At 40.0% G+C, this 25,551-nt stretch overlaps 1 protein-coding gene across 4 annotated transcripts in view; it reads right to left on the bottom strand.

Annotated features, from left to right (window-relative positions):
* Window positions 1-22,615: 22,615 nt before the first annotated feature.
* BCL11B (BAF chromatin remodeling complex subunit BCL11B) overlaps window positions 22,616-25,551 on the bottom strand; it is an 89,809-nt gene continuing 86,873 nt past the window's right edge. For all 4 annotated transcript variants that reach the window (XM_008492695.2, XM_008492680.2, XM_008492686.2 and 1 more), the window contains one exon: window positions 22,616-24,627. In XM_008492695.2, coding sequence (XP_008490917.1) covers window positions 22,616-24,627 — 2,012 coding nt within the window. The remainder of the gene's footprint in view (window positions 24,628-25,551) is intronic.

Here is a 25,551-nt window from a genome sequence, read left to right on the forward strand (position 1 = left end):
GGTCTGAAGAGATATGTTACTTGTCACCTTCTGTGTTACCTGTTAGTGCTGTGCTGACTTAATGCTTTTTTCCTCTTCCAAGTGGATTTCACATTTATCTCTAGAAACTCCTTTGGCTTCTGCAAGCCTTTGTTTTGCAGTTTATTTTGGTTTTAGCTGCAGGAACAATGCATGTTCTTTTTCCCATAGTGTTTCGTACAGGGACACAAAATCTAACACTTCCATTCCTTATTACATACAATAGAAAATTCAAATATTTTGGTTTAGCTTTTCTGTTGAGACCAACCTCGGCTCAGCACAGGAACAACCACATACCATGTATATATGCTGCACTGTAGGGTCTACACAAACCCTCTGCCAGTGTGCTGAGCTAGCATCACTCCACTCAGCCACAGTTAGCAAAGCACAAAACCAGACCTAATAAGCCCAGCTGATGATGAATCCAAATATGCCAACTGCAAGAAGGCAGACTACTGTCCCATTGCTTATGGTGTCCCACTTTTTGTAGCTCTGGAGGGTTATGTTCTCCTGCATGTCAAACAAATGTGCAGCTTACATACCGTATCAAGGCACCCACCTCCGAGAGGAAGCCAGGCCAGTGGTTTCATTTTGTGTACCTACAGCCACTAAATATTTGAGCTAAAACATGCATTCAGTTTACAGCTTTCTCCTGCTAAGACTCACATCTAAGTAATTTTCAACTTCCTTTTTAAATATGTGCCTTGGAGCCCACTTTCCAGATTGAATCCTTACAATAGGCAGACTGGATCTATGCTAGAACAGTGTGTCTCATTTCATGAGGTACCTGGTTGGAGATGCCAGCTGTCTTATGCAGGGGAGGATGACACACAAGAGAACAAAACAGGGGCTGAGGACCCCAGTACACGCAAGCATGGTGAACAGATATAGACAGCATGTTTGTCCAGCAGTGTACTGGTCAGCAGAGCCTCTGATTCCCAGCTCCAGGCAGCAAGCAATGGGAATGTACCTAGAGTCAGGCTCAGCCTTCTCAGGCCAGAATTTGTCCTGTCTCAAACTCAAATTCAGAAAGACAAGCCAGAGTGCTGCTGCAAATCTCCTGAATTTTTAGCCAGTCCTTTCAGAGCAATGTAAATCATGTGAGAGGGGTCAGCTGATCAGTGAAGAAGACAGGCAGCTCCTGTGCTAACCCTGTCAGACCTTCCCATTATACGTCTCCCCAAACCCCAACAGATGAGGCAACACTCAGATGAACAAAGAAATACATTGATTGTTTCCCCTGAAATACATCAGAAACATTTCTTGCCCGCTAAACCACTCTCTTCAGTACACTCTGAAAAATCACTAATTCAGATTATCTGGACTTGCAAAAAGCATCACATTAAACAATCTCTACAATCCTACAGTGGTGGAAAATTGGATCAGATATGCCTGGTGGTTATGGGCAGCAAATTTCAAAAACCCTTTATCATTTCAGTTCTCTCTGTGTGATTTATGCGAAACTGTATATGTATTAAATGATGGATGTTGGTTGTCTGAAGTTTAATTTCCAGAAGGGTTCTCTTCAAAGCTCCACTTCCAAAAAGAAGCTAAGAAATTTCTTTTTCCCAGTGAAAACAGGTCTTGATTTTGGGAAGTGTTGGAAGTGTTTGTTATTAATCCCTCTGTGTGAAAATTACCTCCCACTGGAAATTAGTCACATCAGGCAAGAACAATATGCACCTACAGACTTCCAGTTACTCAATCTAGGAGCAAAACTTAAGAACTTCTTCCTCTGGTCACAATTATTTTCATCTCTCTGTCTATCTATAGCTTTCTCTGCAGGGAAAGTGATACTTGCTGTCATAGCTTCAGCCTCACTATGTAAGTTAAAAACATGCTCTGACTCCATTACATGATTACAGGCAGACTTTCAACTCTGATAGTCTATGAGCTAACGTCAAGGAACATGAGCCAGCTGTTACAAAACAGTTTTCCTGGAAAATAGCCACCGGACCAGCAGTCAAACTAGGACATTCTACATACAAGGAAGAATAAAATAAAATTTAAAAAAAAAAAAAAAAAAAAAAAAAGAACAGCAGTAAGCAGTACAGCACATGATTTTAATAAAGTCAGGAATGCCATGAAATGTCCAGAAGAAAACATCTATACTAACCACTAAATTTGATGACCCATGGTCATTCACTGCAGGATGAGTACTGAGCCCCAGAATATTCACCCCAGAACCTTCACTTTTCATTTAAATCTACTGCAGAAACTCAGGTGTCTTTCTGTCCTGTCAAAACTTGGATATTTGTTCATCTGACTATCTGAGGACATCATATAATGTGATGTCTCACATCCATCACATGTTCTTTGTTCTCTCATCATCTCCCCATGGAGGAGGAGTATGTGGTGCCAGGCCTCTTGTTTTCCTAGGGATTCTTTGTTTTTCTGGTTTTGTCTGCACATGTTGCAGTATGCTGGATAAAGCAAGGTCACAAAGCATTTGGAGTAGAAGGCTCGTGATGGTCATTAGTATCTTAGGCTTTTGTTTTAGTTAACAGCTTTCCTAAGGCTGTGTTTATTTCACAGACAGGCTTTACCCAAATGGAAGAGTGCTGTCTTGAGCCAGAAGAGCAAAATTATCAGTGTCCACCACCAGAATGCCATTTAGGTAGCTTTCTACAAACTTCAGTGGATAAATCCCAGGTGCTCCCTAGAGAACTCATGTGAGATGCTGTGGTTTGGGCCCACTTATGATCAGAAATGACTAAGCCTAATGATCCTCATACTGTAAACCATGACAACAAGGCAAAATATAGGTATTGTAGCTTTATTTAACAGTTGAAGCAACCTCTGCAACAAATGTTCACACCATTTAACTTCAGGAGAGCTTTGGTGACTAAGACTAAACTCCCATGTGTTCAGAGGCTGGGAGTTTAGCACCCACTTGTCCTCCCAGATGCCCAGGCTCTTATGCCAGTTTCCTCATTCAACATGGACCCAAATTGCACTAACACTAACCACAGACTTACTGTCAAATAAAAATGAACCTTAGGGCTCAGCTCCCACAGGACCATAACGTTATGTAAAATCCAGAAGTAGCAGTCACAAGATGCAACAACACCACGTGGCTGTGATTGCTGGCAAATATCACGAGAGGAAGGAGGATGTTTAGTCATCTTGTCCAGGATGTATTGAGAGCTGTTGGCAGCCAAGAAGGACAGTTTGGGGCAGTCATCAGGGAACTTGCAGATGAATTAAATATTTTGGAGGGTCTGGGTATCTGAGTTGCAGTGGAATTAACATCTGGGAGGAGAAAGAGTCTGTGAGCACTGTCACCGTGGCCTGGAGGTGCTTCTGTGGGACTGTATTCAAATGAACCTGTGCATTTGATGGCAAAGCCAAGCCATTCTGCCATGCAGAACTGATGCAAGAGCCAAGACACACAGAGGGGAATTGCTATGTGTCTGGGTTTTGCATTTTGGTTATTCTGCTGTAAATTACCCAAAGGTACTCCTGTTCCAGGTGGGTGAGGTTCACAGTGTGGGACTGAAGGGCTAAGTTAAAAAAAAAACCTTTGTGTTTACATATGCATACGAGCTATCCTGCAGATTCAAAACAGAATCCATTGTTCTAGAAGCAAGAAAGCTTACGCTTAAGACAATGAAGCTAATGTCAGGCCACCAAGAAAAAACAGAGAATCACATGTTTAGCATATGCATATCAAGTTTTTTTAATGTTATCAGAGGGGAAGTTCTTTCAAGAAATGCAAAGTGTCCTGATTTGGCTTGAACACAAGTATTACCTTAGAAATGTTAATCAGTTAGGTAAAAATCTACTGAATATTTTGTACAGATCTTTTGCCCTAGATATTGCTGAAAAATTTAATTATGGGATATCTACTATGTTCACCAAGCAGGACTCAGTATAGAATCAGTTCTAGCCTTCATTCATGTGAACACCCTCTCATAAGTTTTTTTTCAGTAGTGCAGTCATGAGCATTTTACTGTGGATTTCAAGCATCATTTCAAGCCATCATATTCAGGTTGTGCTTCTAAACATAGCACAGATGTGTTTGGACAGGGCAACATGGGTTAATTGTAACTTTACCAGTTATGTAATGCAAACAAAACACTGACAATAAAACAAGAGGGAGGAAATCAATATGGTCAGACAAATTAATTATCAATGGTATATGAAGTTAAAAATAATGGAATGAGATCATCCACTTAGTTACTTTCAATGTTCTGCCTCTTTGTGATCCTCTTTTGAGTTTAGAAAATTCTCCATAGGTTTGCAAAAGTAGAATAATTACTTGTTCAAGCTAATTTCTCCACCTGCTTCTGCAATGAAAACTCAAATGGGTTTCACAAGCCTTACCAGCAGCCCTTGCCTCAGATTATACCACATTTTGGGACCTCCTGGTGCTCTTTTCCTTATTATCCCAACTGGGCAAGGAGCACTTCAATTTTCAAATGATTCCTCCTTCTCCTATTTCCTGCTCATGTGCCCAGCACTGAAATCCATATAACCACTCTGCTGATCCTCATCTCCCACAAAACCTGGCTCTTTCTCACTGCTCTCCAGATTCTGTAGCCTGGATTTTGCTCCCATGCATTACTCATTCTTTCCTTGTTTCTTTTGGTCTTTCCCCTATTTTGTATCTTACATATTACCCATGTTTTCCAAACTTTTTCTTCAAGCCTATTTGAAGGGCTTCTGCATCTCCATGCCATTTGCGGCTCCTATAATCTCCTGTGCCTTTAGGCCAGATTTCCAACTACAGTAAAATGTCTTTGGGCCAAATCCTAAACTGATATGAATCCTCTTGGCTCATTAGAAGTCAGGGAAATGGTGCAGACTCTGAGTAGCTGAGCAGCTCACCCACAGCTTCACCCTAAGGAATAATTGCAGCACATCACACTAAGAATTGAGAAGTTCTCATTACTTCAGTAATGGCTACTGCTAGTCCTGCCTACAAGCCAAAGACGGGAGCTGGTATATTGTGTTTTTACAGTTGTGGGTCATTCACAGTTGTCAGATACATAACAATCACAACAGACATCGTTTGTCTGTTTTCAAAGACTTGGAATTGCCTGAGGGGAAAGGTTGAAAAGCAACAAAAGGACTTAATTAAATTGTATTCACTGAGGTCACCAAGTTATGACACATACATTTGGTTAAACAATTACATTTTTGTTCATTGTCGCAAAAAATTGGCAGTTCAGATTTACAGGGCCCGTTCCTGCCCGTGAGCTCCTCCAGCCTGTCTGCAGGACAGCGTCAGCATGTGAAAGCAGAGGCCTCTAACAGCCAACGTTTGCACAGCACAAACCGATTTTTCGGGTCCTCCAACCTTTAATTACCAGGACTGAGGGGTCAGTAACTCAGACTATCTGCATTACGAGACCCTTTCATCCACAGATGATGGCTCAGCTCTTGCCTCCAGGCACAGCCCAGGGACAGCAGTAGGTGATGAAGAGTCAGCCCAGGAGCAGCCCTGGGAGGCTGAGGAGCTCACAGACGAAGTCGTCTTCCCCCCTCTGCCCTTTCCTCGGGGCAGAAAGTGCTGTCTACCACCATTTTCATCCAGCAGCAGCCTGTACTCCCCCCCACACCCCTTCCCGGTGACAGCTCAGCCGTCCCTTGGAGCCACTGCCCACACACCTGCCTGGGGCAGAGGGAAGCAGCTGAGGAGCTCCACCTGCAGCACCGCACACCTGGGCACAGGCGGGTTCATAACGTCCTTACTCCTCTGCATGGACACATAAATCTGCCCCAACAGGTTTCTTTCCCCAGCTGCAAAATGACTGAAATACTCTGTAGATGATAGGTGTCTGAGCAAGATAAACGAATTAGCAGCCAAGGCCAAGCCCTCAGCTGTGGAGGTCTAGAGCGTCACAGATTTGATGCAATATGGAGATTTGCTTTTCCCACCCCACCCTATATTTCCCTGGAAACAAAAGCTGTTGTCCAGTAGATTCTTCTCACACTAAACTTTGACTAGGATTATTCTATTGCTTTAATCATCCTTCTCTTTCTCCCTCTTCTTTTTTACACATTCCAACCTGAAAAGTTTTAAAGAAAAAAATTCAGTGCTTACCTAACTTCCAGTATGCCACCCTGAATGATGAAAGCCAGCAAAGCTCAGAGTAAAACCTGCCTGAATAATAGTGCTACAAATGAAGAAATAGAAGACACTTAGCAGAAAGTTGCCAAGAGAGGCTGTGAGATGCCAGATAAAAGCCACGGATGTAGCTGAGGAAACAAGGCAACTGCAAGAGATAAGAAGGCAGATGTAGAGATTTAAGCTCAAGAAATAAAGCAGATTTTTGTAAATCAGGACAACAATATAAAGACAAAGATGAGAGAAGAGACCAGGAACAACAATATTGAATTTATCAAGACAACACTGAACACACAAAACAAGTACAGTAGTAGGAAGAAAGCACATGAGAGGGAAATATTTTATTACAGTGCAGGGAAAAAGACAGAACTCTGTGACAGGTCACAAATCATTGAAAGGACTGGAGTATTCTACAGAGACTGAGAGTCCTGCGTTTAGGGCAACTAGTCGAGAAAAGACTTTGTCTTCAAAAAGCCCCTCTGAAATCACAAATGAATGAAATGCGTGGCCTGACTAAAGCATACTAAAGGTCAAGGCACTGGCAGGCAGTTGCCTTTGATAATCCATGGAACAGCCTGTCAGACAGCAGTGTTCCCTTTCTGATGTCTTTTTGGTGTCCCATATAAAAAGAGCTGTTGGTTCCCCTTGCAGGAGGTGTTTATCTCTCGCACAAAAAACACCAGGGCAGTTGGCACAACTGATTCTCTGAGCAGAGAAGCTGCGAGCTGGCTGGACAGAGTAATTTTTTATTCTTTTAATATTTTTCTAGTAATATAGGCCACAGATTCAGAGATATTCTGAATGAACAAAGTAGCACAGCTGCAAGTATACAAGAAAGACGCAAGTAGGAGGCCCTTTGAAGATTGTTTCAGAAAAATATAGAAAAGTTCCATGAAGTACATGCACCAGCAATACAGATTTAATTGTCAGCACCTGAGTGTGACCAGAGCACCAAAGTGTGGCATAAGAACAAAGGTCTGCATATTCTTTCTCCAACAGGGCCTAAATACAGGTACATATGAAATATCTATGATCAAAGCATTTCTCTACATCAAGAGATGTAGAGAAATCAAGTACATTTCTCTAAATAGTCTTCCAGGCTCCAGCCCATTGTGGTTGTGCAGCTTCCTAAGATAGAGATGATTTCTGTGTATTTAGGAATCCTCAGTAGGATTCTTTTCTGCAAGCTTGTAAAACCTTTGAGGCATGTAAACCTCTAAAAACATACTGCAAGGATTTCTTCAGCTTACCTGCAAATAGTGTTAAAAAATAGTTCTGACCTTCCCCATCCAGCATCATTTCATCCATCCCCATCCACTCACATGTTTTTACAGACCTCAGATATATCTTTCACAGTCTGAAGACACCTTTTCTGGTTTGTCTTCTTTTTATATCTTGGATCTTCATTGTGGCCCTTTTCAGAATAAGAACAATGCTGAACCACTTGAAAAACCAAGCACCAACAATAGTCTTTGTAGCTGATCAGTAGACCAGGGAAAAGCAGTTTCATCTCTGGATTAATGGGAGTTTTATATGGACAGAAGTAAGATGGAAAACACTGTTCTTTAAGAAGGCAGGAGAGAATTGAGAGCACAATGAAATTAATTTTTTTGGCCCCAACACATCTGTAGATGTGCAACACAGATGTAAAATTAACATTTCTGTAATAGAAGTTGTCTGTAGAGCAAGGAGGTCAAAAGAGCCCTTCCTCAACCTTTTGAAGCCATGGGGCTCTGAAAGAGCCCAGCAGGATAGGCAGAAGGTGCCAAATCTCAGTCCAGCTCTTCTTCCTTACAGTCTTACCACACTGATCCAGATTGTTACTGCACCAAAAGACAAAGCCCCTCAAGGACTTTGGCAGCAAAGTATTCTTTCCTTCTAATGGTTATTTCTGAGATACTTGGGCAGCTTCGTTCCATCCCTTATTCTAACTCTAAATGATTCTCAGTGGAGGTGATTTTACACTGCCCTAATCTTAACCACCATCTTTAACCCTACAGCACCCCTTAATTTTAGTGACATTTACAACAGATCAAGACACCATTCAACCCCAGAGGGACCCTACCATCCATTTTCACCTCTAAGAATCAAAGCCTGGGTAACTGTTTCACAGGTGATACCTGTTACCTTCCCCTCACAGATATTTAAGAGGCATCTCTTTGTTTATAGTATTCATTCATCCCAGCCCAAGCAATCAAGTGCTATCCTGTCTGGGGAACACAGCAATGCTAGCTTAGCACTAATGGACCAACACAGATTAAAACAAGAGAAAATCAAGACAAAATGGTTGCAAATCCTTAAATCATCTTTAACATCACCTGCAACCCTCTCCCATAAATGTCATATGAATTGCTAACACTGTGGATATGGGCTTCAATTAGGCAATCTGCAGAGGGCAAACAGTTGGGCCAGATCTCCGACCTTCTGCTGATCTTTAGATGCTATAGATCTGGCTTGGGATCTGCTGTTTACCCGCAACAAAGGCAAGAACGAGTATGTCTTATACATCCTGGTAGCATTCAAGCAAACATCGTGTTTAATATTAGAAGCTGGTATGCATGTGGTTGCTTAGGAATGAGAAACATCCCTTCGATATGCCCTCCGATATGCTCTGGGTTGCTGTGGGATGTTTTTGTGCATTCTACTTGAGCAGTTACCAGGGTCTGGAGTCCACGGGAACATGACATTGTAATCTTGGTCATGTTTTATTTATGGGGAGTAGTGCAGCAGATAGGGTGTGTTAACAAACAAAGATGATTGCTTCAGGGGCACTCTCTCGTCCTGAGGTAATTAAGACAAAGTAGTTTCACTGGTTGGGGGATTCATACTGCAGACAACCTTTCCCTTGCTAAAACCATCTGCAGCAATCAGGCCAAAAAGGCTAAATCAAAAGCAACATGGGTAGTGTTTTATCTTTGGTTCAAGGTGCATCATTAAATGGCACTGGCAAAATTATGCTTCTTAAAAATCCACATAATACATAACTACTGACAAGAAAATGTGAAGCTCAGAGCTGCATAGATTTTCAGCTGTAGAAATATCCAAAGAATTGTTGAATTGTTGCTGTGGCCCAGCATCTCTTTTCATGACCTGAACTGAAAACAGTAACTGTCACCAAGGCCACCCTAACCACAAACCCGGAGAAATGCTGGCCTGACAAAACATGTAAACTCGGAGTCAGGCTCAGCTGTCAAAGAATTTCAGCATCATGAGGGAAATCTATTTCACCATCAAAGGTCACAACTCAGAACCTTATGGCTGCTCACATTTGCTCATTATTTGCAAACTGTATGGCTGTGATCACAGTCCTGCAGTACTCTCTTCAGAGGAACTCACAGAAATACATATAAGGCACAGCACAGGTTTCAACAGGAAATATAGTAAGACCCTTTTCCTTGCCCCTCCCTCTTCTCCCTTCTTTTACCTCTAGCCCCATCCATTCCAGTCCAGCAAGCCCAGTAGGAAAACTTACCCAGCTCCTTCCTGCTTTTTCACATTTTCTTAGCGAAGGGCAGTTGTGCTGATTGGCTGGGGTCAGGCTAATTCCTGGTGGTCCAACACAAAAGTGTTGGGTGTGCTCCTCCCAAAAGTGGAGGGTGGCCTTGGCCCTTCCAGTTTTTAGGCGACCCATTGAAAGCAATGGGAGATTTTTCACTGACTTGGACAAGATCTGAGTGAAGCTTTCTTACACCTTCAGATGTTGTTTACTATAACAACAAATGAAACAAAGGATGGAATTTCCTTTAGGACTGAGGAGCAAGATCAAAAGCCACCAGAGTTGGACTCAGGAGATTGGCACAAAACTAATGGCTGCTTCATAGAGTTTTTGGTATGATCGTGAGCAAATAACTTAACCTTTCTGTGATTCATATCCCCATTCATAAAGCTACTATAATAACTTTTTTTTTCTCTTGCTATTTATATGTGCCACCCAAAGATATTAAATCTCTCACAAAGCTCCAGTGCTGCTTTTCTGAGACAGTTATAGGCATGAGGGGTATTTCAGCACAATCAACAATAAAGTATTTAATTTCAGGATTCCCCCTCTTTTGCTAATAGGCTAGATTTTCTGTGTGGGATGTTTCCAGTCGTGCTGCTGTCTTCTGTCACCATTAACCCAGCAGAGTGGTCCGCTCAAATGAGAGATAATTTGAAAGGAAAGAATAAATATACTTAATGAAACCTGACAGGTACCTTTCTCACCTTTCCAGGGAAAGACATTAATTGCCCCCTTTGCTTTTAACTGTCCTACGTTGATATTTTAAAATAGATCAATGTAGTATAAAACCAGTATCTTGATTGCTTGAAATGTATGTTTAATTAGGCTAATTTGCATTTTTCTCTGTTAGATTAAGGGCTAAATTCAGGTTTGGTGGAAGAAGGGGTAACTCTCAAAGGTTATGTTGCACAAGCTTACAGCAGGTCTGAATCTAGTCCAGAGGTCACTAATATTTGATAAATCCTGGGTGAGGGCAAGTGTTGCCATTGAGCTTCCTTGTTTGGTGAACATTTTAAAAAATCTTTGGTCTTTTAAGATGTGAATCAAGGGAGCCATGACCACATATTTGTGAGGAAATGAAAGTTTACAATGGAAAGGATTGGAGAGCTGCATAAAATGAAATTCCTTGTGAAGGTGCAGTGGGTATTTTTCTTCTTCCAGGTACCATCTTTACAACACGTTTTTCCCTACTTGAGAAGAGTTATCTCCTGCCTTCAATTTGTCTACTTTCCTTTGCTCCCTTCAGGACAACCCTCTAACTGTCCTAAATTTTTCTTGAGTTATAAGAACTGAACCCACAACTAGATGTCCAAAGTCCTCACAAATGCTGGCCAGAGCACACCATGTCATTTGCAATCTGTTCTTCTGTTGATACATCCTACAGCATGTTGTTGTCTCCCTGTCACTTGTCACTTCATGCCCTTTTTTTCTCACCAGTGATCTGTTGAGTGAACTTAATGAGACATTAAAATCTCTGAGCACTACCACCACCTTCCACTACCCTGTTGATCTCTCCCAGCCTGGTTTGGTGTGCAAATATAATACATGTTGTCTCCATCCCAGCATCTGAGGTTTTAATGAAACATAGCACAGGACTGCTCTCACTACTAACCCCTTAAAATCTCCTCTGGCTTTTACCCTTTCTATAAAACAGTTTTGTTCCCCTCAGGCTGTATGCCTCTTTCTCTCCCTGGAGAGAAAATCAGGAGCATGTAGGAATTAAAAAAAAAAAATTAAATATGATGTGTGGCTGGTGGCCACACAGGAAAGACAAAAACTTGTAGGTATGCAGGCTCTCCTAGTGTCCTTTGTGCTCAGAGGATCTGAATTCATTTTTGCTTAAGCTATTTTGCTTAAGCAGCTGTTTTGTGGGAGAAATGCAGAAACAGATCACTGGTGCTCTGGGCCAGGAGTATGTCTCAGGAAACAACAAACTTGACTTGAGATGCAATTGGCTGTTCAAATTTGTTGACATAAACAGTTTAGGGAGAAGTCAATGTCCAGTCTTGTCTGGTCACAGGAAGAATGACCAAAACTTCATCTGTGGGAAAACAGCAGATGAAGAGGAGCATACCGGTTTTACATTGAGGAGTCACTCATCACCAGGATTACAGTGGTAACATGAAATCATGTCTGAATAACAGCTAACAAAAGAAACAGTCTCTGAATATGGAAAATCATGTGAACTTTGCGGCGAGAGTTTCTACATATCAAGACAAGTGCATGGTACTGGGAAAAACTGCCTGAGAGATTACATCAGACTGAAGTGACAAAAAAGCTACTTTATTCTGCTGGCTGATCATTCACCTACATCATAGAAGTTCCTACTGACATGCACAGTCTACTTAATTTACCAAGAGCTATGGCTTCCTACTAGTCTTTGAGGAATGACTTACTGGGGAAGTCACACACAGTATCACAAAGCAATCAAGGTAATTTGCTTTAAAAATTTCTGCTTTATTAATTTGAAGAACACCTTTGTCTTTTTGAAAAACGTATCAGGTATTAAAAGCATTTACCAAGCCAGGGTGGATAGCAGAAATTTGAAAATAACTCTCCAGTAATAAGTAAGCAAGTCTGGCTGCTTTGGCACAACAGAATAATGCTGATTGCACCAGGGAATGTCCCATTTTGGTTTTCTCCCCCACAAAGCAAGATTAGAAAGTGCATTTCTTTAACTCACTAACAAAAGAAAATCTTCTTTCAGATTGTAATCTGGGGAGACAAACCAATTTCACAGATACATTCCCTTCTCCACTATTTGTTACCCCCATTCTGCGTATATCTGCTATGGAGTATTATAGTATGGACAAGTAATGGACAAGACAGTCTCAAGCCACAGTCAAACATCCATTACAGAACAAGATGTTCACAGAACTGAATGAGCAGCTCATGTGAGCTACCCTGCAACTTTCACAGGAAGGATAAAATATGGCAGAGGAGTAACTGCAGGTACTTCACATATCAAAATTCAAAACTAGCAAATATATAGAAACCTTTTCATCAGTAAATATCTGTCATACAGAGACATGACTTGCACTCAAAGTGGGTTTTCCTTAACAAAAAAGATCATGTTGATAGTCACTAGTAGTTTGGGCATTTTAAATGGCTATGGTTAAATATTATTACTTCAAGAGTCTTTTCGCAAGCTTAAGGATATAAATACAGACCTAAAATACAGATCTAAATTTGAAACCCTGTAGAATGAGAGGTTGCACTTCTCAATAGTTTCTCCATAGGACTACTGGAACATTTATGAGCCATGCTGATCTGGAAATCATTCTACAGTCTTCATGACTAGTGAAATGATGGCACAGTGATCTTGGCCATGATATGTTTACCCTGAATTTGTGTTATCTCTTGGGTACAGACCTGGAATATGGCATGTTAGGACTTCTAAATATCTTCAGTAAAGATGAGGCTGAGCCACAAAATGAGACAGGATGAGTCTGGTATTCTAATTTACCTATTTTCAAAAATGTTCAGACATTAAATGTAATAATTTAAGCCATTGGAATATGAGCAAAATAATATCCATGACAGGACCTATTTTTTTTAATAACTTTGGAAAGCTGCCTTATTTTAAAAAATCATTTGGGAATGGAAGGCTTGTTAAAAAGCCAGTGCTACTTAGAACTTAGAACCTAGTTACCTCAAAAATATGATTTAAACTCCCATTTCACTTAGGTATTTTGAAATGTTTAGCAGGCTTGATTCATCAATGATCCTTCAACACGTTCCTTTCATCTGAACATTATTACCATGTGAAACATGATTTTATCCCTTGTTTATATCTCTTAACATGTCTTTCCCTCTTTTCTTCTAATTCTGTAATTGTATCAGTTTGTTCCGTCAGTCATTTGGGGGTATTTTGCAGGAATGGTGCTTTTCTCAGTGAAGTTGCATTATGTTACATCATTTCTCAGAATTCAAAGAATTCTGTGAAAAGTGCCCACTTTCTGATTTGATTGTTGCAGCCGCATCCTGAATAGAAACTACTGTTGCTATCAATATAAATTTTCCCTGGCTTTGCTGATAGTTCACATTGGGAATATACCATATGAAGACTTTACTCCTTTGACCTCCTTCTTCACTCCAAAAATTCTTCTCATTGTCACATCACAGGGAGTTAAATGATGAGAGTTTGTTCTGGAGTGTTTCCACATCTGCTCAGCTTTTGTAATTTATCATATTTTCGTTTTTTCTCTCCTTATCTCATACCAGTTGGAAGTCCTATGCACCATGATGAGTGAAACCCCACATTCCCTGAATATATAGGTAGTTATATCCATTTTTTCATGTAAATTAATAAATACAGCAAGGAAAAAAAATTTACAGACATACCTCCTAGTGATACTGTGGAAATTTCACATGCCTAAGATCAGTCTTGCTAGTCACTGATCTTTTCTGCATGATCTATGGCTTTCTAGTAAAAAACAGTATCTTAGGCATTTTAATAGTGTCTACTAGAATGTTATATGGACATTGCCTGTCTGCAATGCCTACTCCAATTGTAATTTCTAGAAGGGAAGCAAGGGGTCTTCATTTATCACTGTAATATCCATCTTTAATCAGCTTTGCTAAAGTAACTGGAAAGCTTAAGGATATAGCTCTGTGGACTAAAATGAGCTCAGTTACACTTATGTTGGTCATGAGAAATTCAAATGAAATCAATATTACAGTCTAGTTTCTTCAAGTATACTTGAAATCTGGATCTAAGTTATGTACACAGGGATGTATACATAGTTTGTGGACACTTACATGAGTAACTTGTTAGTCATTGGACATCCATTCTTTAGGCTTAAAATATTTTTGAAAATCAGTATGTATTTTTTGCATTATTGTTATTAGCATTGCTGCTTTCCTTCATGTTTTCATGAGCTTTGATGCATACCTTCTACCATAATAAGCACTGTCACTGCCAGCTCTACATAAAAATATGTAAGTGGTCTTCACTTATACAGGAGGTTCATCACAGGTAACCTAGCACAATAGGAAATAAGTAAAAAGAGACACATAAAAGGAAACCTTAATTTTGTGGAGAAAACATAATCTGTAAATCTGTATTAATAACATAATCTGTATATCTGTCAAATATGTTGTCTGTATAATGCAACGAGCTCCTGAGTACTGTGGGAAACTTAAGACTCATTTGAAAGTGTCTTTAACCTCAAACTACAGTCCAACCAAGCCCTGAAGCATGTGGCTGCTCTCCATAAATGTAGCACCATATTGTTATATCCTGTGACTAAACCACTGTGGATAGTGACAAAATTAGAAGAAGAATTTTTCTCACCAGACATTTTTTTTTTCAATGGATAAATGTAAAATTGTATTTGATTCTGTTCACCACAACATCCTGTTTAGGAAATGTATTGAAAGAAATAATTTTTCATTGTAGTGGAGGGGCACAAGGAATGAACAGGTCTTTTCCACTTCTGCCATGTGTAATTGGAGAGAATGGTCCATCACCTCTCAAGACAGTGCAATGCATGTTGTCACTGAGTAGCTAAAGGTCAGTGTGTAGCTGAGTGAGGGGAATAATTCAAAGAAAACGAACTATTAGACAAATGTTGCCTCTGTTTTTGCTTACAAGTTGTCTGCAAATAGATGGCAATTTTCTCAAATGTTATTATTATTCAGAATTATTTCCTGAATGATTTTGGTGTATAATTCTTTGTTCACAAGACTTTAATTTTAAATGCTCAATTTTCAAGCTGTTTTAATTGGATGTACAGATCACATGGTATCTTTCTGCCCTTTGGTAGGGTAAATGTAAATCTTTGACTCCACTTTCTGGTCAAAACATCTCAATTATGGAGTTATGGTCCAATTGCTACTGCTATTGTTATATATTCTTTTAATTTATGTATGGTTTTTATATGTAAAAACACTAAGCCATATTCAGTTCCATGGAATACATAAATCAGGAGTAAATATACTGAACCCAAAGAAGTAATATGGTATGAAATCAATGTGAGGAATAAGGTCCTTGAGAAATCATATTGCCTTTATAACACAGATTTTTTTTCACTATAATAACTACAATACTGACTCAAGGTATCTCTTGCTTCATACCAGAGCTGGAACTCCTTTGGTTCCATTTGTATTTTATGAAGATTTTTCTAAATCTTTTTCCTTTACTGATTATAATAGAGTTCTTGGGTTACACAAGCATCTGCGAAACAGAAGCATCCAACCCTAGGATTCCGCAAAGAGACTCATTTGGATTTAGTTGTTCACAGTCTTTTTTGTGTGATTTCTCACATTTCCTCTGTCAAAAGGGCCTAATCCTGCTTTTTTCCTCATGCCAACATGTGAAGGTAATGAAGACTGACAGACATGCTCTAGCAGATCCAACAGTGATAAATTAGCATTACCACTTCCAGGAGGTCCATGCTTCCCTTTGCCAGGCAGATACCATCTCCCCCTAGCAGAGCAGTGGATGGGAAGTTCCCTTGTGCCACTGAACTCTCCCAGAAACAGCCCAGGATGCACAGCAGCGGTTGCTGCCACTAAATCTTCTAACACCCCATCAACATCTGTAAGGCCTGCAATGCCTTTAAAGCTGACAAAATGACACAGTGGTGTAAAGCTCCACTGGAGTGAAGTCATGTTTATGGGGTGTCAAAAACACCCCATTCAAATGCAAACTGTGCAAAATTTAGAAGTAAAATGTAACAGCCTTTACAACTCACTGCAGAAGGCATTCAGAACAAACGTGGCATTTAGGGAATTACAGCGTGAACTATTGCCCAATATAATTGTCAGTGTTGGGTTATGATTTCATTTTCACTGGTTTCTCATGAGTGCAACTTTTCAAAGCCTGTAACTTTTATATCACTCTGAAGCCTTGATCCAGCAAAGCACTTACATTACACACATACCTAAATTTAGAATGTAGATTCAGGGAGCCTGAGATCAGGATGGGACCATCTGCAGGAGATCTTCTGTAGCACAAACTACTTAGCTTCCCCTCCTGACTTCTGAGTTGAGCCAAATACTTTAAAGTCCAGGAGCAGTTCCTTTGAAATGAATTTCAATTACCCACCTGCTTTGAATCACAAGCCTGTTACAGGGTTTGTTGGACCAGGGCCTCCAGGAAATCAGAATTTTTCCTGAGCTTTCCAATAATGGGTTGAATAACAATTCTCTCATTTATGGTTTCCATGCATTTGCTAAGAGGTTGGCTTGGTAAAGAGTATCAGGACAGTGAACTGCCTGTAGCTGTCAGCTCTTGCCCTCAAACTGCGAAATGTGCAAAAATCTGCCTTTAACTGTGCATGTCTTTGTCGCTTGCTGAGAAGGAGGAGCAGATGTTTAGCTGCAGTTACATTTTGGTGCTTCTCACATAATAATCCACAGGGCCCAAATTCAGCCCCTGGTTAAACTGGTAAGTGTTCTCCCTCTCTACACTGGCATCCAAGAAGCAAAGCACACTAACAAACTTAGATGCATACAGCACACAGTTAAGTTTATGGGGATTGAAACACAAGATCAAAGCTCTTCTTATTGTCTTCAGAAAACTGTACTAATTGCCCCAAACTTGGCACAATTTCATAGAAGAAATTTAACTGCTTCAAGCATTATTCTACCATTTTCTGTCAAAAACCCTAGTCAGGAAATATTTTACATTATCTTTAAATTCAAGGAATGAAAGCAGGTCTTGGTCATCTTGCTTAGCATCATGCAGGTGCTCACATGCCCCCCACAGACAGCAATTCCCTCCTGAGGGACTACCACAACAACTGAGAGAAAACAAGGCACAAGCTCTATCACTTGTACTGGAGCTTCTGCTCCTTACTCCCTTCTTTTTTCTCTTTCCCACCCCTCAATTTCAAGAAAAAGGAAAGACAAGATTTGGAGATCAAGTCAAATGTCCAATTTATTTTTATAACTTGAAACTGGAACAAACGTTGTTTTGAACGAGCGTACAAATGAAATGGTAGACACATGCTGAACTCAACATTGTGACAGTAAGGGAAAAAAAAAAAAAAAGAGGCCAAAAATCTTGTACAGAGAATAAAAGGAACAATAAATATTTCACTAAGCCATATTGAAATGACCTCCAGCCATCTCAACACTTTATCCATAATAAAAAAAAAAGTGCTCTCGTTTTTTAAACAGAGCACAAATACCAAGCAATAATAAATAGTTCCAAACTTGTAGTAAAAGACAAAACCTCCAAGTAAACAACAAAAGCTCATACAATAAGTAATAGAAAAAGGTAATAAAAATATTTTGCCTTGCCGGTACAAATGCAAACAACTTAAATCAATGTTACTTTGCTTTGCAGTTCTAAAATACAAAGAGCACCATAAAAATGAGTTTGCCTGTGATAAACAAAACCTTGGACTGTCTTTTATATAGGACTGGGATGAAATGCTGATATTTTGACCTTTTTCTTAAAAAAAATGTGGGGTTTTTTCCTTTCTAAATCCAGGTTCTCAAACCTGTCCTGTTGTCAGGGGAGTTGACTGCAGTTTTGCTCTGGACCTCAAAGGCAGCAGGACTAGACACAATGAAATTAGTAAATTCAACCTTAAATAATAAGAAAAATCTATTTTAATTGTGAAGGGAACTATGGCAGCATTCTAGCTATTTTTTGTCTGTTATATTGTGCTTATGGCCTAGTAAACTACAGTTCTTCTAAGCAAGAAGGAGGGCCATTTCATTATCACAACAGTCTGCAGAAACACAACCCTTGTGCTTTTGGGTGACTTATTGTTAGTTTCAGTGATTTAAGTCACAAAATGAGACAACTGCTGGTGTTAGATATCCTGGATAATTAAAAACAACAGGGACACCAGAGTTCCTAAGCAACTTATGCTAAAATGAAAGGTAAAATTCTTTCCAAAATCAATGAATTATGGACTGAAAATATGCAATTATTTTCTGCTCTTTTTTACATGCCCAAGGGATTCTGCTGAATTCTGTGACATGACTCTGGATTTATATGGATGCCAGAGATCTGAATTTTAACCAGAGTGAGATTGTGCCTTTAAGGGACCACATTCCAGTCTCAGTTACGCTGGAATAACCCAGGACTAAGAATGATGAAAAATTCCTGATTTATATCAGCCTAACTGAGATCCAGAATTTTTCCAGAAGTCTTAAGGGTACCTTGTTCAAGCCAGGAAGACATACAGCTTGTCTGTTAGGTAGCTGGACCAAATTCTCCCTGCTGTTACACCAATGCCTCTCCATTCACTCCAGCAGCTCTGCACAGATGAAAGCAGCAGAAGAATTTGGCATGGCAATGGGTTTTTTTTGTTGTTGTGTTTTCATTTTACCATCATTTCCTGCAAGAGTGGTGAGCATTTTCTCCTTCTCCCCTTCACTAGAGCATCAGTGCCTCTTTTGACACCTGTCTTACCCTGGACCCAAAAGGGAGAGAGCATATGAGAGAGAGAGAGAGTGAACAGCAGAGAGAAATCAAAAGGCACAGAATTTCATCCCAGTCCCTCAAACATTCAAAAATTTATGGAATGTACAATTAGGAGTGAAGAGCAGCAAAGCAGCTAATAACATGGACTGGCAAGACCTGTACATGGAGTAGGTCCTGTTCTGACAGGGAAGAGGAGGGCTATGCCTGGACCAATTTACTTCAACCTGGTTACAGCTGTACCAACAGCAGCCCATTTTACATCAAAGTGAATGCAACAGCTCTCACTGTTTGCTAGAAAACTACTTTCTTCAATAAGGTGATGGCAGGGTGAAGGGAGCAGTGAGTAGGGAGTATGGCTGGGAGAAGGAACATGTGTTGCACACCTTGTTGTTTGGAAGGGGAGGAAAAAATCTCCTCTCTCTCTCTTGAATCTGTGGGGAAGCTGTGGGATGTCACCTCAGACACCTTTACGGGAATTTCATTTCACACAAACAGGCAAGAACCATCAAGGCTGGTTTAACCATACCTGGTAAAACCTTGATGCAAGGGGTCCAGGCAACTTTGAAGTTATTTAGAGCCCTGTGGGAACAGCACTTTTTTGTAGGCCATTTCTGACAAAAAAAATATATATACAACTAAAATTATTTGTGAACAACAACAACAAAAAAATTAAAAATAAAAAAGCAATTAATTATTTTGTTTTGTTTCTTTTACTCAAAGGTCGTCTAACAACCCCCTTTTTCCTGTACAATAAGGACTTCACATACAAATTTTTTTTTATTTTTGCAATATTTTATCCTGCCAAATTAAAAAAATATATTATGGCAGCCTGTTTGTTTGTTTTTATTTTTATTTCCAAATTCACTAACAAAAAGGTACATTAAATCCCTTTAAAAGGACAAGCGTACAGTTAAAAAATTACAAGCTTCAGTAAAAATACAGCAAGTGCCTACATCATATGAATCAACCAATATCAATATCCATTCCAGAAGGAGAAGGGAAGGGGAGAAGGGGAGAAAAAAAGAGAAAAATAGGTACAGGTCAGAAACGTGATTTTTTTTTCTGCAAAGCAATAACAATATTAAGCACTTTTTTCTACATACTTTTTCTACATGGTGTAGCAATCACCTTTTAATCCCCGAATACAAGATTCTATACATTTTTTCCAAATAAAATTTCAACACCCAAGGCAGAAAAAAATTTACTAAAACTCAAGACTTTACAGTTACAGTGACAAGAACAAATTTATAGACCCACCATTTAAATTTTACTGCAACATTTTCAAGGAAAAAAGAAAAGTTTTTTTTTTTTTTTTCTTTCTGGTTTTGTAAAATGCCCAGGCATTCTCCATTATTACAAATACTGGTCCACTTTTACAGTAATCAAGAAATTTTAATATATATAATATATACTAAAACCCCGTCACCAAAAGAAAACAATATACACATGGCCATTATGGCATTTTTTTTAATAACCTATTAAGCAAACTTTGAAAAAAAAAAAGATTGCTCAAACACACATACACACAATTTCTTTTTTACCCTTGTATGTATTCAATACTGTAAACGTATTTTAAGACAGAGTGCACTAAATTTAACTTTTAAAAAAATTAGCCGTTGTTCCTGAATTGTTTTTTCTCATTCAATGATAACAACTTGTAATTTGTGTCATTTGAGTTTTAATTCAGCAGTAAATCATTTCCATTCCATTTCCTAAGCAGCGTTGTCCTGAAAAGAAAAAAAAGGCTGAGAATAATTCAGCTAATGGATGTCCGAAGTTGTGCTGGGTATACATCTTCATTTGATTGGGTCTTATGGCATTTTCATGTCCACTATCTTCAACCAGTAATTTTTATTTTTTTTTTTTAGTAAATGTTTTTTTTCTAAAGTATGTACTTTTCATGCTTTTACTTTTTTTTTTTTAAAGTCTTTTCATTTCACAAAAACGTTTTGCATTTGTCTCAAGAGACTCAAATAGGAAGATCAGTTTTCAAGGCACTCACGTCAAATTGAATGGCAGTAGAAAAACTGTCCAATAAATTATTTTTATTTATTTTTCTTTATAGTGCCAGTATTGTGAATGCCATGCTTAGCAACACTGACACTTAATCTCAGCTGTTCCCTTACAGTTTAACCCACCTTTGGGCCAAGCAGAATAATATCATGCAATTTCTTGTTGAGAAGCCATTTTTCTCTTAACCACAAACAAAAGCTTTAAAGTGCGGGTCAACATAATTAAAATCTCTAACCACAATTGTCCACTGTTTGTTAATATTAGTCATAAAAGGCTTTAAAAAATTGAATTTTAAAGTAGAGCAGGTGCATTTTTCTTCTCTTTACTTTTTTCCTGTTGTAATGCTTTTTTTCTGAACACAATTCCATTCTGTTCCTAATTAAGTCAAAGGGAAAACTTTTAGCGACTTTAGGAGGAGCAGACTATAAAAATCAAAAGGTAAATTGAAAAGAATTTATTTTTCCCTTCCTTATAATTACATCATTGTACATTATATAAGATAGTTCTAATTTTTCCCTTCATAAACTAAATACCTATGAGTTGAGGCTTTATACTGATAATTTCAGACTTTCCCATCCTCCAATAATTATTTTAATTCCAGCAAATCTGGACGAAAGTATATGTCCTCCTTTCAAGATTATGATTTTGTCATTTACAAAGAAAAAGGATGACATTTGGCTCCTCAAAGATCTGAAAAGAATATTACAGTACTCAAGATGTACTTTACTGTTTCCGAGAAGAGTGGTGGGAGGGCAAGAGGGAGGGAAAAACACCCTCAAAAGTGACAAAATGGCCATAACTTTTAACAACACAGAGAAACTATCTGATTGCAATGGACAATTATGAATACTTCTGGTTTTTTAATGTAGCTGCTTTCTGCACCTGTCTTTTTCGTTGGCATAACTTTAGTGATGAAATCCATCTAGAAAAGGCCTCTATCATGAGCGACATTGTCAGTGCTACATATTCGATCCAATTCCAAAAGAAAGTGCTAATTTTAAAGATTGTTATTCGCTGTACAATTTTGTTTTCCCTAATCGCCAAGGTTATTTAGGAAGAGGAAAGGAAAATTAAAATAAAAAAAAAAAAAAAAGAAAGAAAAAAATATTTCAAATGGTGGCTTCTTCACAAGAAATTACATATGCTCAGCTTAAATTTCAACAAAGCAGCGGCCCAAAAATTATAATTTAAAAAGATATGTCTCTCCCCTACAATGCAAGTAATCTCAGGCTACGACTGGGTAAAATTAAAAAGGGATACCCAACAAAATTTTAAAAGAATTTAAACAAAAAGAATAAAAAAAAGTACCTGCACATGCCAAAAAATTACAAAAACCCAATAAATACAGAAATTATTGCACAGTTAAAAGGCTCCACAATTTTTACTGCCTTAATCAACCCTCGGGTTTAATAGAACTTTGTAGACACAGGTTATACTTTAAGTGCCAAAGTCTGGCACCTACCATAGTTATGCTATGTTATGTTTACGGAGGCAAGTTAGGTCATCTTTTCTCAGTTGGCAATAGTTAAACTGTACAAATAAAATGTTACCTAGACCCCTGAAATTTAACCTAGTGGGGCGGGGAGGGGCAGGGGAAGAGGCGAGGTGAGGAGAGGGGGGGGCCTTAGCTTCTTTCTGCCTGCTCAATTTTGACGTCATTTGTCAGCAAATGTTCTCCATGCCACTTTTTCATGTGTTTCTCCAGGGTGCTGTAAACACTGAAGGGCATCTGGCAAATGTCGCAGCGGTAGACCTCCTTCCCTATCTGGCCATGTGTTTTCATATGGCGCGTCAGCTTACTGCTCTGGGCACATGCATAGTTGCAGAGCTCGCATTTGTAAGGCCGCTCTCCAGTGTGGCTCCGACGGTGCACCGTCAAATTGCTGCAGTTCTTAAAGACCTTGCCACAGTACTCACATGTATCGCTCCTGCGCCCTTCCTTCGAACTGGGTCGCCCGGGACCGGGACCGCTGATGTGGGGGGTGCTGCCTCCGCTCGCCGTGCCACTGCGCCCTGAGAGCCCCCCGTCCAGCATGTCTCCCGGCGGGGTGGAGAAACGCAGGCTCCCGTTCTCCGAGGAGTGCTCGGAAGAAGTTGCAAAGGGAGATTGTCGGGAGTCTGTGAATCCGAGGAACGGATCCTTCATGAAGTGCCGCGATGCTGCGTACCCTACCAGCCACTGGGAGTAAACATTTTCAGAAGGTATTATCGTTGCTGGTGGCAAGTCCAAATCTTTCTCTACCTTTATTCTTTTAGAGGAATTGTTTAAACTGGGGCTTGTGATAGGTGTTGGCTTGCGGGGGAACAAGTTTGGGAATGGTTCACCTGGGCCAAAGTTTCTTCCATTCACTGTCCCTTCCTCAGTGCGGTCCAGCTCTCCTACCACAGAGTCTTCATCACCTGGATCTCTCTGACAGAGGTCTCGAGGACACAAGTCTCGCTGGTCGGAAGACCTTTTCATGAAGCTACTCCTCTTCTGTTTTTCAGCTAGCATGTCATTATATTGCTGGATGGCACCCAGACTTACATTCTCGATGACTTTTCCCAGGACGAGGGATTTCTCGTCTGGCAGTGACTTGGAGCCATTTTCTCGGTTACGACTCAGCTCTGAGTCCATACTGAAGCTTGACTCTGGACGGCTCTCATTCTCAAGCTCCTCTTCCTCCTCCTCCTCCTCTTCCTCTTCCTCATTGTCATGGCCCAGGGAAGGATCGCTCTCATTCCTGAAATCTGCCTCACTGGCTTTCAGTCCCTCTCCAGTGAGCTCACTTGTGCCTGGCTCAGGGGAACTAGTGGTGGACAGCCCATCATCTGACCTGCCTGTCATGGAGCCAGCTTTATGCATATGTGTTTTCATGTGGCGTTTTAGCTTGCTAGCCTGGGAGCAAGCATGGTCACAGAGCTGACACTTGTAGGGCTTTTCTCCTGTGTGACTGCGCCGGTGCACGATAAGGTTACTCTGGAACTTGAATGTTTTCCCACAAAATTCACAGGACTTGCTCTTGGCCTGAGGCTGGGGAGGTGTAGTGCTGCTGGGAGGCATGGGGGGCAGTGGTGGGGTGCTCAAAAAAGGTGATTTAGGACTTGGCTGGAAAGGATTCAACAGGCGATGCATAGGGTTGGTGCGACTGGGCGAGACTGGCGGAGGGGTGGAACTGTTTCCTGCCAGCTCTCGAAGCCTTCTGGAGAAATCCATCGCTGGGGATTCAATTGCCATGGGGTTTAAACGCATAACTCTGTCAAAGGCACTGGGATGCTGGGCAACTAACCCCATTTCTTCGGCACTAAGGCGATGTGGATCCAGATGATGACGAGGCGGTGGGCTGAACAGTGGAGGTGTGTTTGGGAGCCGACCCTCACCAAAGCCAGGGTGTTCACGCAAGATGGGACCTGTCATCCGCAAAAGATTGAAAGGGTTGTTGTCTCCAAGGAAATTCATCAGCGGGGACTGTGCAACAGTCTCTGGTCCCAGAGGAGGAGGAATGGTGATGCGTGGAGTAAGGGAACTGTTTGAAGGGCTTGTTTCCAGGTAGATGCGGAATCCATGTGTGTTCTGGGCATGCTGAAGCAAGAACCAAGCGCTATTAAAAGGCTGCTTGCATGTTGTGCAAATATAGCTTGAAGGCTCATCTTTACCTATAAAAGAAAAACAGAAAGAACACTCAAAAAATAATACAGCGGAGAACATTTAAATACAGTTGGCATGTGCTTTATTTTGCTAGCACATTTCCTCCTTGGCATTTCTGAAAGAAGGACTTAATTGCAATGTATTGAATGATATAAATTGTTGAACAGCACATTTACTCACCACACTTATTCACTTAACATGTATGACAAATATCACACATACGCACTAGTGCTGTACACATTTATATTTTCTAACTTGCAAATAAAGCTTCCCTGTATGACACATAAGGATCCAAATTTTTTCATGTGTTTATTCCACAAAAAGGAATTTGTTTCAAAGGATTTATGATGACAGATGAAAACCAAAGAAAATGCAGTGTGGTAGGTTTTACAAGGCACCTGCAAGGAGCTTCAGTGTCATTTTTACTCTTTCATTTTATATTTGTATATACTTCATGCAGCACTCCCCTGAGATCTTGCTGAATTTAATTTATACATGCTTCAGTCGTGCCAGCACTTCCATTTTTAAAATACCATGTAGGTATTTAGCCATACAAGTCCTGTTCAAGTCAACAGGAGCTTGGAAAACATACTCTTGCATAAACCACTTTGAAATTCTTTTTGCCAAAACACCAAGAAGCCACTCAAATGAAACATCCGGTAATCAAAGCCGACAGCACAGTTGCAATTAAGAGTAACAAATGTCAGGCCATGCTTGAACCAGGTCCCAAGAATTTCTGAGCCTGAGCCTGCCCTCCAATGCAGAAACACTCACTGGAGCCAAAAACATTGTTCTGTTTGCCTTTCTAGCCTCTTTGAACAGCTGCATAAAGGTGGAAAGCATTCCTTCAACCTTGATTCAGCTTTACATAAAGGACAGGTGTGGACAAGCCTGCACTACAGTCAGAATTTTGCTAGCTAGAAAATTCCAGT

Source organism: Calypte anna, chromosome 5A (assembly GCF_003957555.1).
Source record: "Calypte anna isolate BGI_N300 chromosome 5A, bCalAnn1_v1.p, whole genome shotgun sequence".
In the NCBI taxonomy this organism is placed as follows: Eukaryota; Metazoa; Chordata; class Aves; order Apodiformes; family Trochilidae; genus Calypte; species Calypte anna.